This window comes from Dromiciops gliroides, chromosome 2 (genome assembly GCF_019393635.1).
Source record: "Dromiciops gliroides isolate mDroGli1 chromosome 2, mDroGli1.pri, whole genome shotgun sequence".
Lineage (NCBI taxonomy): Eukaryota > Metazoa > Chordata > Mammalia > Microbiotheria > Microbiotheriidae > Dromiciops > Dromiciops gliroides.
The window spans coordinates 424,948,654-424,962,035 of record NC_057862.1 but is presented as its reverse complement, the minus strand read 5'-3'; the positions used below and the strand labels follow the sequence as shown (position 1 = coordinate 424,962,035).

General features: G+C 36.6%; 1 protein-coding gene across 1 annotated transcript in view; it reads right to left on the bottom strand.

Annotated features, from left to right (window-relative positions):
* Nucleotides 1-13,382, bottom strand: part of PSMB7 (proteasome 20S subunit beta 7) — an 87,447-nt gene that overhangs the window by 56,998 nt on the left and 17,067 nt on the right. The window contains exon 5 of the mRNA XM_043983843.1: nucleotides 12,000-12,115. Within this exon, the coding sequence (XP_043839778.1) occupies nucleotides 12,000-12,115 (116 nt within the window). The remainder of the gene's footprint in view (nucleotides 1-11,999; nucleotides 12,116-13,382) is intronic.

Sequence of the window (13,382 nt, the reverse complement as noted above, 5' to 3'; positions counted from 1 at the left end):
GTTATAGTTTAAAGTCTCTTTCACTTCTAGCATTCTATGTTCTAAGTAAGCTTCTACTCTCCCCTCTTCCATTTGCCCTCTCCACCTTGGCATCTGCCCTCTCCATTCTAGGCCCTTATCTTCAATTCATAGATTGAGTGTAGATGACTATAATTACATAGGACCTATCTTCAGTAGGCAACCTATTAATATAGCCTATAGTGGGCATAATTTGCCTTTTTTCTTAAATGAAAGAAATACATTGAGGGCTATGTCAATTTTTACCTAAAACTAGAAACAGATTTAAAAGAATTTCATTATGATGTATGACACTTTGTAAGGTAGATTTTTTTGCACACACCAGAGTTTATGCATTTGTGTTGTCCCTTTCAAAGTAGCCACCCTGGGAAGCTAGATATTTATTAGAAGTAGAATCACAAAATCTAGTCCACTTCTGCCCTAAAACATATATCCCATCTACTACATTCCCAAGAAGTAGTGCTGTGCTAAAAAACTTATCATCCAACAGGGCATTCCATACAATAAAACCACTCTAATTGTTATAAAGTTTTTCCTTATATGAAACAAAATCTAGCTCCATGTAATTCTTCCTCATTGCTCACAGTTTACCCAGGGGTCAAACAGACTTAAAGCATCACTTTTCATTCCACAGCACTGCCCATTGTGAAGGCAGCATGCCTCTGTCTCCCCACTCCCACCCAAGTCTTCTCCTATAGGGTAACCTGCCCAAGTTCCTTTAACAGTTTCATATATAGGAAGGTTATGGGTATAGTCCAATTGCAGTGATCTTCTTTTATATAAACTCTACTTTGTCAATGTCCTTCATAAAATGTGGTACTCACAACAATGCCAGGCACATAGGAAGCATTTAATAAATGCTTCTTGACTAACAATCACACAGAGCAAATTTGGAATTCTTCTTTTGGGATCACTTTCAGCAGATCCTATTTAAATAGTATCAACAGTGACAAATTTCTAGGCTTTGAAGATGTATATAATTTTTTTTTTTATAACCACAAGTCGTTCAGGATAACTAGTGAGAAAAGGGGAATATTCAATATCAAATATGAAGCCAGAAAGAGAACCCCTGTTCATTAGTATTATGAGGTTAATTTTAATTCAATTTTATGAAAACACTATACAGTATCATAATAACTGATATGCACCAAGAAAATGATATACATTTGTTTGCTCTGAATATCGAGAAATAACATACCTTTTGTTTGAGGTTTTTTGTTTTGTTTTTAGGAAATGTTATATTTTAATCAGGAACCTACTTGTAAAAGATCCAATAAATTACTAATGTCAAACTGAAAATTCTGCAGCCTATTAAATAAAAGAATGAAATATAAAAATCACTTCTTCATCTTATGTTCACCAAGAATGTCAGAACATCCTGTGAAAATATAGAGAGGATCACAAATATTCTCAATTCTAAGATATCTTTTAATTTTATACATTTATAATCTTCTAATAGTCTATGTTCTTTATTCTAAAAGTCTGGGCGCTAATGTTCTATTAGTGCTAACATTCTATATTCTAACATTCAGATTTCCAGCATTACTCCTGGTGCTAATATTCTTTGATTCTTTGATTTTAGGAGTATGCTACTATGTTCCCAGCATTGCTCACCTAACACAGGGACAAGTAGCCTATGATATACTCCAGTGAGGCAGCACAGGTCTGAAAATTAACACAATTAAAACACATTTAAGACCTTGATTAAAATTAGTTTCCTCCATTTGGCTTCCAGGGAATAAATCTGCAATTAGATATGAATTTGGCCAATGAACCACACATGGGATTATGCCAGCCAGCAGCGTCCCTTTCTGAGGAAAAACAAAAATATATCTCCCTCAATAATGCCTCAGAATTCTGGAGGAAAAAAAAAAACGTACAAGGAAATTGAGTTCAATTGCTCTTCCTCCAAATCAATTTTGCCAGATTTTTCACTAACTCTAAAATGTCTTGTGCTAAGGAGCAGTCCATTTTAGGCATCCAAGGACCTGTTTGCCACCACTGACTGCCACAGTGCAAGATGTATGCAGCGGTAAAAGAGTAACATTTAGAACTTTCCAATCCATCAGTGTCAGCCCTCCCTGACAGGGCGCTTACTCACCCTCCCTCATTGTTAGTCAATTTGCTTCTCATTCTGGGTAAAATTTGGTGCTCTCCACAGCCCCATCGATTGGGATCATTTTTCACTCTGGTTCCTGGCTGAGAGGCCCAGTCTCTCGGTGTTTCTGCCGGCTCTGAAGGCCGACATTGCCAATGCGTGAAGAGCTGATTTATGAATATGAAACAACGTGGGTACCAGGGGACCCAGTTCAGCCACTAGAGAGCAGTGGAACATCTCGCTGCTTCCTAAAGCTGAAATACTGCCTTTCCATGGTTTAATTTTATGCATGCATTTCATTATGTCTTGGCCAGAAGCTTTATCCTTAGACAAGCCAGGCAATCAGACAATCTTGCATCGTTTGCTGAAATCCAGATTTGTCCTTTGTCAGCATAAACAGTTTAATTTGATGTTTTCACTCCTGAGTAAGCACTGAGTATCACATTTAAACCCCTCGTGAGGGGGAAGAATGCTTTCTTTTCATCAGCAAATGTACCTCCATGTCAGATATTTTGCTGTTTATTTACAATGAACATACAAAAAACCAATTTTTCCATTTAACATGTATTTTTAAAGTATTTTTCAAATGTAAAGGGACATTTTCTCTGGAAAACTAATTACCCCCCAATGAGTTTAATTCAATTTGTACTAGTAATGGGATAGAGCCACAATTGAGTCCAGTTTTATTCAGAATAAATAATTTAAAACACTATTTTAGGAGATCTGGGATTTTTCATATAATTACTGCTGTGCTGTCTCACTGACCTGACAGGTTATAAATACCTCTTTTCTCCAGAAGAGACTAAATATCAGGGCCACTGGTACCTAAGGAGTGAAAGGTTTTATTTTACAAATGCAGCATTTCCCAAACTAATCTGGACAGGGATCACTTCTGAAATGTACCAAGAGAATTCATAAATTAAGGGAAGAGGAAAGAAGATAATAGCACAGAAAATATGAAATAGCCTCAGAAATAAAGTGTCACAAAAATTTTCAAATATGATATTAAGCCTATTTCAATGCCCCCCAAATACAACATGTAATATGTATTTTAATCCACAATTTCATACTTATTAGTTCAAAGGGCAAATAATACCAACATTGAAATTTTCTCAAAATCTTTCATCCACACAGTATAAAACACAGTTTGGAAAAAGCTAGAGTAAATAGAGAAACACAGATAAGATCACAGGTTTAAAGTAGGATATTATGTGGAAGAGGTTTGAATCTTGGTTCTTTGCAACTATAAACATTTTTTAGAATCCTAAAATGTTAGGCCAGGAAGAGCTAATAGAGAACATCTATTTCAGCATCTTCATTTTACCAACATGGGTAGTGAGGCAAACAAAGCAAGGTTAAATTACTTCCTAAAGTCATGTAGTTATAAAATAACAGAACCAAAATTTGGATATAGGTTCCCTGGCTCCAAATTCAGTGTCTTTTTTTTTTAATACCAATAGATACAAAAGTCCTACAAATAGTTAGCAAAAGCTAGATTTAAGTTAGAAAATGGCACAGGAAAAAAGTGCTTTAATAGTTGCCTCTCTTAATCACATCCACATGTCATTAGACCATACCAGCAAACAGAAGCTCTAACTCAGCATTCTGCATCTTATCTAGTTATCAGCTCTTCAAGACAGTCTTTTGCTTCTGCTGGAAGCTCATCCTAGGTAGATCTGACAGGTTTCACAAGTGCATCTCTAACCCTGGTCCACTTTTTAAAATAATTCTCCTGTGGCAGGTTATACTACTTTCCAATTCTTTTTACATCACTCAGACTCCTCACAGTTGAAAGGACCACAAAATTTAATAATTATTTAAATATATTTAAGTGTAAAAGTTCATATTATCCTTATAACTAAGGAGATCTGTCTGCAAAGAACTAAGAGCAATCCTTCATGTCCCAGATTAAAATGCAAGTTCACTAATGTCTAAAACGGCTTTCAAGTCAGGTTACACAACACAGAGACTAGATATTAGGAAAGCACCAAGTGACAGCAGAGTATAAAGGCATTCTTCAGGGGAGATAATTCCAGTCCAACTCTGAAACAAGAGCAGGTAATGCTACCCAAGTTAACCTCTCTCTCTGAAGTACAGTTTAAAGCAAAGGAGTTAGAACAGAAAGCAGAACTAACCCTTCTGAAAGGAGGGCACTGACAAGGGCTTTTATTTAGTTGTACGTTGAGAACTAAACTCAAAATGGATTGAACAGACTCTGTGGCAAAAATGTCGAAGCATGAAGAAAGTAGAAAGTGTTTTTAGCCATTCCAGTTACTGGAAGACACTTAATGTTTCAAAACAGAAACAAGAAATTTGGTTCATCTGCATTAATTAAAATCCATTAAGAATTGGTAAATTCTAGTTCACCCTATATACCCTGTAACCATGTTAGAGATTTTACAGGAAAAGATTTCTAAGCTAATGGCACCATCTATTGGCCTGGTGCCACCTTTGCAATAGGCCGTGATTCTGATTCTTAAATTCAAAGTCCATAACTTGTCTGTTCCCAATTATTTTATCCTGGCTTTCTCTAAACTTTAAAACAGAGATTCAACTCATTATACATTTGATATTTCAAATGTACTTTCCTGTAAAAGACAAACTCATAAAATCAAAAGCTAGCAAAGAAATCAGAATAATTTAGAAGTATGCAAAAAATGCATTAAAAGATTACAAACCCTTGAGCTAGAACATGGAAACCATTTGGTCCGACTTTCTTTCATTTTACAGATAAAGTAATTCCTACTGAGAAGCAAGTTGGCCACGGTCAACCAGATGATAAGTGGCAGGACTACAACTTGAGTCCAGGTTTTCTTATTCCAAGCCCAATGTTTGGGAGGGGGGAGGGGGTTGGGGCATAGTGGTCATACTACTCTCCTTAATAATCTCTAGATTTAATGTTTACAGTAAAGTAGGTGCTACCTTCCCATATGAAATCAAAAGGATGAATGGTAATGAAAATTTGCTGCTGGTACATGCTGCTTTGATTGTTGAAATAAACATCTCACTAAAGATTGCTTTTTTCAGAACTCCCTATTTATCAGGAGAGTACAATTGTAGGAAAGACATCAATCTACTGCTACACTCTAATAGAAATATACCATTATACAAACACTTATGTACACTTAATCTTCCAGTGAGTCAATCAATCAACTTACTATGTGCTAGGCATGGGTTAAGCACTAGTGATACAAAGAAAAAGCAAAAATAGCACTGGCCCTCAAGAGGCTTACATTCTAATAAAAGGGGAAAACCAAAACGAACCAAAAAAAACACATTCTAATAAAAGGGAAAACATACAATTCAGGAGAGGGTTCTTAAGAGTCTTAAAGTAAGCCAAACATGCTGAAAGTAAGAGGTTGGGAGGGAGAACTTCAGGCTTGGGGAATAACCAGTGCAAAGGCAAGGAAATGGGAGATAGAGCCTTGTATTCAAGAAGCAGCAAGTAGGGGCAGCTAGGTGGCACAGTGGATAGAGCACCAGCCCTGGATTCAGGAGTACCTGAGTTCAAATCCGACCTCAGACCCATGACACTTACTAGCTGTGTGACCCTGGGCAAGTCACTTAACCCCAACTGCCTCACCAAAAAAAAAAAAAAAAAAAGAAGCAGCAGTAGCAGCAGCAAGGAGACCAGTATGGCTGGACTAAAGAATGCAGGGAGGCCAGTAGAATCTAATAAGATTGGAAAGGTAGGGAGGAATTGGGTTGTAAACAGCATTAAATGCCAAAAAAAGAAAGGCTTTTTTATATTTGATCCTGTGAGTAACCAGGACGCATTGTTGTTTACTGCGTATGGAGGTGACATGGTAGGACTTACATTTTAGAAAAACACTTTCGATGGGTAGGAGATATATTCTTAACATAAAAGAGGTTATTAAAAAAAATAATAATTTTAATGCAGAAAATGGAAAAACTTTTGCACAAAGAAAATTAACATATCTAGGATAAGAAGGGAAGTTACAAAATACAGGGGGGAAAATCTTTTTATCACCTGGATAAGGATTTGGTATCCAAGATATGTAGAAAACTAATAGAGAAATCAGACCAAAAACCGTTTCTCAAAAGAGAAATGGACAAAGGCTATGAAGAAGCAATTGTCAAAAGAAGAAAAGCAAACTATTAACAACCGTAAGAAAAAAACTGAAAACACTGATTGTAGATGATTTTTAAAAGGAATTTCACTGAAAAGGGGGAAGGGATAGATTATTTCTATTTATCAATGACAACATCTATATAACTTGCTTTTCCTCGAAAGACTCCTCCAAAGCCAAACCATGATATACCTCACTTGTTAAAGTCTTACTTAATTTAACAGTTTGAAGATAAACATATAGGAAATAATTACTACATCAAAAATCCCATTTCTACATAAAATTTCATTACTAAATAAATCATCATATAACATTAAAAAAATCTCACTGATTCTAGCCAATAAAAGAGGAATTTTAGGATTAACTTTACATGGAAAACAGTAATATGGGTAGATATGGTTAGTATTTTCCAAACAAAATATATTTGAAAAACTCCTGATTTAAATTCTCCACTTAATTCTAACATTTTCTTGCTCACAAAGTTTGCCATTCCACATGGTTTACCTTAGAATTGCTGAGCTTTTAAATTGCAACTGTAATCTACAGACACATTCCAAACAATGAGAAACTATAATCCACCATCAAGTCTAGGGTTAACACCTTATCCAAATGGCTTGTGTAGTGACCCTCAATTTTTCCCAATGTTGCAAGCACTATCAATATTTATTCTTTAGGAAGGCAGTCTAGAGAGCAGAGTAAAAAGGAGTATTTCTACCTAGCTCATCTACCACACCTCATCAACAGCTTAGAAAACACACCAGACCCAATTCTGATTAGGAAAGCCAAGAAAACGTCACAAGGGGGCATTTTTTCCAGTCCAAGGCAGCTTAGGAAGACATAGAGAAACGGTCTTCAGGCACTAGAGGAGGGGCTGGCCAGGAGTGTGTGTACTTCAGGGAGCATTCCATGGTTCAGGAATGGAAAGGGGACTGAGACAAAGTATAGAAAAAGAAAGAGATCCTAGGAGACCCCTGAACTACTGCTGGGAGCAGGAATGGGTGCCATCTAGCAATTTTGTTGCCTATCACCCAGGGTTCCAGAGTGGAGAAGAATGGCCAAGTACAAGTGGGGCCTTAGCCAAATACTATTTATTTATTCTTTAGGTTAGTATTCTGAAAACGTACTAGGGTCTTATTTTCCAGAAATGTCCTGATCTAAAATTTTAGTCACATGATGACTCTCTGGGAGTAAGCTAGCAAAATAAAAATGAAAATTGGGAGGGGGCGGGGGGAGGGGGGGGCAGCTGGGGGGTGGTACTGGCATGAAAAGGATTGACAAGATATTGTCTAGCAACAGACTCCAAGCTTTTCCTGATCCTAGTTGGGTCTGCCTAAGTAGAGTGAGTTGGCAAAATAAAAGAATTATATAATCAATCAAAGAATTATAAGAATGCCCGTTATGTTTACAGGAGATACATCTAAATTATCTCTTTCCTTTCCCTTCAGTGTTTAAGCCTGGATTTTACTTAATCTTTATCAGAGCCAGGAAAAGCAATCAGCCTCCTCAAAAGTTACTCTAATAAGGGGGCAGCTAGGTGGTACAGTGGATGAAGTACCAGCCCTGGATTCAGGAGGACCTGAGTTCAAATCCAGCCTCAGACACTTGACACTAGCTGTGTGACCCTGGGCAAGTCACTTAACCCTTATTGCCCTGCAAAAGAAAAAAAAATTACTCTAATAAAAGCCACTTAATATATGGCTAGTGAGAGCAGGGAGGGGAGGGAAGAAAAGGGAAGAAACCAAACCTACAGGATGCAATGTATTTGCTTGGACGGCCACAGACTTACTTCAGAGACATGTTATATGGCATTATTCCAGGAAAAGACAATTTTAAAACAAAGATTTACTAAAAGTAGCTTTAACTGATAGACAGTTTGCCAAAGAGATTCCCAAATGTCCCCCTTCTCATCATGGGCAACCCTTATAAAGAGGTTCTTGCACTCAAGACTCAATCCTGCTCAGGGATATACCATTACGTTAAAGATGAGCAAGACAGCAATAGTCTATTCAATGTAAATTAGGAGTGGCCTTCAGGCTCCTGGCTGGTTGCCAACATAGCCCCATGAGTAGACAAAATGTAGAAACCTTTGTTTTTCAGGTAATTTGTAGCTTCTAGCTCTTCCTGTCAAATCTCTCAAAAATTTAATTAACAAGTTTGACTTTAGTTTTGTTTCTTGTAAATGAAGTGTTCTAATTTGAGTAAATCATAAAAATCTGCATTAAAACCCTATTTTCACACTTATTCTACATATGTAGTGACCCAAATTCCACTGTGAATTTCAATGTTCCACAAGAAAAAATCACTTCAATAAAAACATTCCAATTTGAAGATCCTGAGGGATTTGTTTGTTTTTTAATCTGTAGCTTGAGGTTATGAATTACAGGATCATAGAATGTGTACGTTGGATGGGACCATAGAAGATAAATGTTTGAACACAAAATGTTAGAGCTGGAAAAGACTTTGAAATAAAATATAAAAGCTGTTAAGAACCTCAGAACAGGCTATTAAAATTGCAAGTATAAAATATTAGAACATAGAACATAATGTTAGAAATGGAAAGGTAAACATTGAATATACAATAATAGGAGGCACAGTTTGGTACAGTGGCCTTGAAAAAATATATCACATTGTCTCCTAACTAGACTCAGTTCCTAATGTCTAAAACAGGAATAACCTCAAAGGGTTATAAGTAATGATTAACATTAGTGTATTTTTATAAGATTACTGCAATTACATATTACCACTTCCTACTGTCCAGACATTATCTTACCTAAGAATCATCTAAAGCACTATCTTAATTGACCTAGTCTTTCTCTTGGTTTTAAGGCGTTTTTATTTTTCAAATGGTAGTAAAGCAGTAATGGTTGGGGCAGAAGATTCCCTAACATCCAGGTCCCTGCAATGATGAAATCCTAAATCCACAACCAATCCCCCCCTCAAAAAAACCAAAACAAACAAAAAAAAGATACTCCTCATACAGCAATATCACCACCTAGTGGTCAGTATGTAAAAGAAAAAAATCAATCAAAAGGGCATTATATCTTTAAAGGCCCACCCATATAAATTCTGAATAAGAAATTAGACAATGTAATGAAAGAATCTACTGCTTTAAAAAAAAAAAACACCACCACCAAGAAGGTATACGTAAGAGACATATATGACCTACAAAAGTGGTCTGTAAACTGGAAATGTTGAATCATGTAGAGCCCTATGCCCACAATGGAATCTATAAATGAAAACTGTTTTCAGTCACTAGGTAAATACAAAGCACGTGTAAATTTGAGAGGTGTGGGTGGGCTACAAAAGCAAATCTTTATTTCATTACTCACTATGATTTTTTCCAATAAAATATTAGATTAATAATTTCAATAATCTCATTGGTTATGTGATTTTGTGCGAGTCAGTTTATTTCTCTAAGCTTAATATTTTCAATATATTAAATAGTTATAATGGCACCTACACTACATTTCTTTTAAAGGCTTCTTATGAGGAAAGCATTATGTAAAGTTGTAAGATGCTAGAAAAGAGTGATTTCTTATTGTCATTACTCTTGCTGACTATTAATTTGTATACTTGTAAAATGGAGGTAATATTCACATTACCTTTCAGTGCTTGTATAAGGAAAATGCTTTGTAAAATATAAAACAACCCCGCTAGATTGTGAGTGATTATTAATATTGGTCCAATTAGCACTATTCCAAAGCTTAAAGAAACCTGATATATTTTCCTTATATTGAATTTTTAAAAAACAACATTTTAATCAGCTCTATCTAGCCTACTACCATCCCTCAATTTAAAGAAATCAGAAAAGCAGGAAACAGTACTTAAGGCTGAGACTGACAAAAGAGAATACATTTTAAGGGAACAGTTTTGAATGCAATTCTAAATTTACTATAAGCACCTTCATTTAAAAATAATTACAAAGATTCATCTCTACAGTATCTAGGGGGCACATCATTCTCCCCACCAAAGAGAGAACAGCTGTTGTATAAAAATCTTATAAGAGGACAGATAACACAATGGGATTGCAGAGTCTCTAAATGGCAATTTCCAAATGACTCGAGATGGTAGTTTCCTAGGTTCTGTGGTGCCAAGATAGCAATTACTAAAATTTTAAGATGCAGAAAACATCGAGTTTTGTAAAGCTTACTGAAGAACTAGCTACATACACAGAAACACAGACTATTTTTCTTTGTTTCTGTGTCAATTTACCTCAGAAATTTCAGAAACAAAAGCAAATATTACCACCTGTAATTTAATTCTTCTAAATTCAGTTAAGGAAAACTCTCTTTAAAATGGACTGCTTTTAGAACCTGGAGAACAATTTATACAATGACAACAATATTGTAAAAACAAAGAACTTTTAAAGACTTGAGATGTAACCACAAGTCCAGAGAACTACTAATGAAACATGCCACCCACTCCCGAAAGGAGACATGAATGACTTTACAGAGTGAAACATTTGGGATAGGGGGAGGAATAGACAATATAGAGACTTGTTTCGCTTGACTATATGTGCTTATAACAGGGGTTTTGTTTTTATTTCTTTCTAAATAGCAAGGAAGTAGGAAGGAGATAAGGTAGATTTTTGCTGATGTTGTTTAGTCAATTAATTGTGTCTGACTCTTCATGACCCCATTTGGGGTTTTCTTGGCAAGGATACTGGAGTAGTTTGCCTTTTCCTTCTGCAGCTCATTTTACAAATGAGGGAACTGAGGCAAACAGGGTTAAGTGACTTGCCCAGGGTCACACATATAATAAGTGTCTGAGGCCAGATTTGAACTCTGGGAGATAAGTCTTCCTGACTTCAGATCTGGCCCTCTGTCCACTACACCACCTAGCTGCCCTTTTTTCCTAATTGAAAGGAAATAAAACTGAATTACAAACAAAGAAAAAGGGATGCTTTAGGAAACAGAAAATTCCTTTATCAGTAAACCTTTTCAAGCTGAGACTAGGAGGCAGGACCACTTGTCCTGGATGCTGTTGACAGGATTCACAGTTCAGGATGGTAACTTCAAAAGTCCTTTCCTGCTCTAAAATTTTATCACCTACCATTCTATATTCTAAAGTCTCTTCTAATGATAACACCCTATGTTCCAACATTCTATACCCAAAAGTTCCCACCAGCTCTAACCAATTAGGTTTTGATTTCAAAGTATGATTTTTTTAAAAGCATTTTTTTGGGTAGCAGCCAAAATACAAGTCAAGAAATGTTATGTGGTAAAATATGAAAGTTTTTAACAGTCAGTTAGGATAACTGAAAGACGCCAGTTTTTGAAGGACCACCCTTTTGGGGAGGAGACGAACAGTCCGCCTGCTGCGCACGTCAGACTGCCTGCGGCGCACGGGACTTCCAGGGTGGAGAGAATGGAAGTGGGGCTTTTTCCGGCTTGGCGGGGCTCCTGGCGGCGCAGCACGGATGGTCTTGCGCTCTCCAAAGGTGACCTTTAGGTTTGGGTGAGTTTTTATAAGGAATATAGACTAAGCTTAGACTTAAGACGATTTGTATTGTGTTTCTACTTTCCTATCCTTCTAATCAACATCACCATGTGACTACCATATCAATAAAAGGTCTATTTAGAAAACCAAAAGCTTCTTCCATTTACTAGTCTGGGAGATAAATTAAGGGAAAGGTTAAGTAGGGGAGATTTGTGATCTAATATCCAATTTTTAATCTCACAGTTAGAAGACTATGAAAGAAGATAGCTGTTCAAGAAAAAGAGAACATCTATTTAAAAGGCCAAAAAGGAAAACAACGCAATTCTAAAATATGTGAGAGAAGTTCAACTCACCCATGGTGACATAAGGCAATTTATCAGTTGATCCATGAGGATAGATGCTGTAAAGGTGAGGTCCAGTAACATCTACTCCTCCTAAAACCAAGGCTGCACCAATGTAACCTTGATACCTAGTGGAAAGAATGTGCATAAGGAAAAAGTGAAGCCAAAAAAAAAAAGCACCATTTAATCAAAGTTTAACCATACAGATGCTGAATGTCTATTTTTCTTTACTCCTTCATATTGTCTGGTTTTCTTGTTTTGAATGGCAAGCAGCCAGACCCTGTCACTAAACCACCTTAAAACTCGAAAATAGGGAGTCGATGAATCCAGATCTATTGATAGTTAGCAAGGGGACTTCAATCCATTAATTAAGAAACATTTTATTAAATGCCTACTATGTGCCAGGCATTAAGCTAAGCAATGAGAATACAAAAAGAGGCAAAAGACATCCCGGCCCTCAAGAAGCTTATGGTAAACACAAACAAATAAATACAAAGCAAGCTATAGACAGTAAAAATAGGAAATAATTAACAGAAAGAAAGCACTGATACTAACTGACCTTGTTTATAACATAAAGATGATAAAATAACTCTCTTGCTTTTTACTTGGTTCCTAAAAGGTAAGGGCCTGCAAAACTATGCCACAAAAGTGAGCCCAATTTCCTGGGAACATCTTCAAGGTGTATCCTAAATGATATTGACATTTGGAAAATGCTAAAAATTTTGTTGTTGTTCAGTTATTTCAGTCATGTTTGACTCTTACTGGCTCCATTTTGGGGAGGTTTTCTTGGCAAAGATACTGGAGTGGTTTACTATTGCTTTCTCCAGCTCATTTTATAGATGAGGAACTCAGGCAAACAGGGTTAAGTCATTCGCCCAAAGTGGCATAGCTAATAAGTGTCTGGATTTGAACTCCTGACAATGAGACTTCCTGATTCCAAGCCCTGTGCTCTATCCACTGTACCACCTAACTGCCTTCCAAAAAACCAACACAAAACCACTGTTCATCTGACAGTAAATGAGGCCTAGGAAGGAAAATGGGTTGCACCAGGTCGCAAAGCTAATGACATGGTGGAGATTCAAACCAACATCTCCTAACTACAGCCCAGTGCTCTTTTCCCCTATGCTACACAGTGCCTGCCTTTCCTCTTCAACCAAGCTGACAAAATACAAGGGCCTACCATAGAGCCTTACACATTGCAGGCATTGCTGAATGAACAAAGTAAACTGCCAAAGAATCCCTGAAAGAGAAAAACCATATTTTCCCCACTGGACTCTCACAAAAATCTTTTTTTTTTGGGGGGGGGGGCAGATGAAATAAGGTAATAATGTATAGTCACCAGGACAAAAGGAAAGAGAGCTAGCCAAACCTTGGTCTGGGTAATCATGTGCTCCT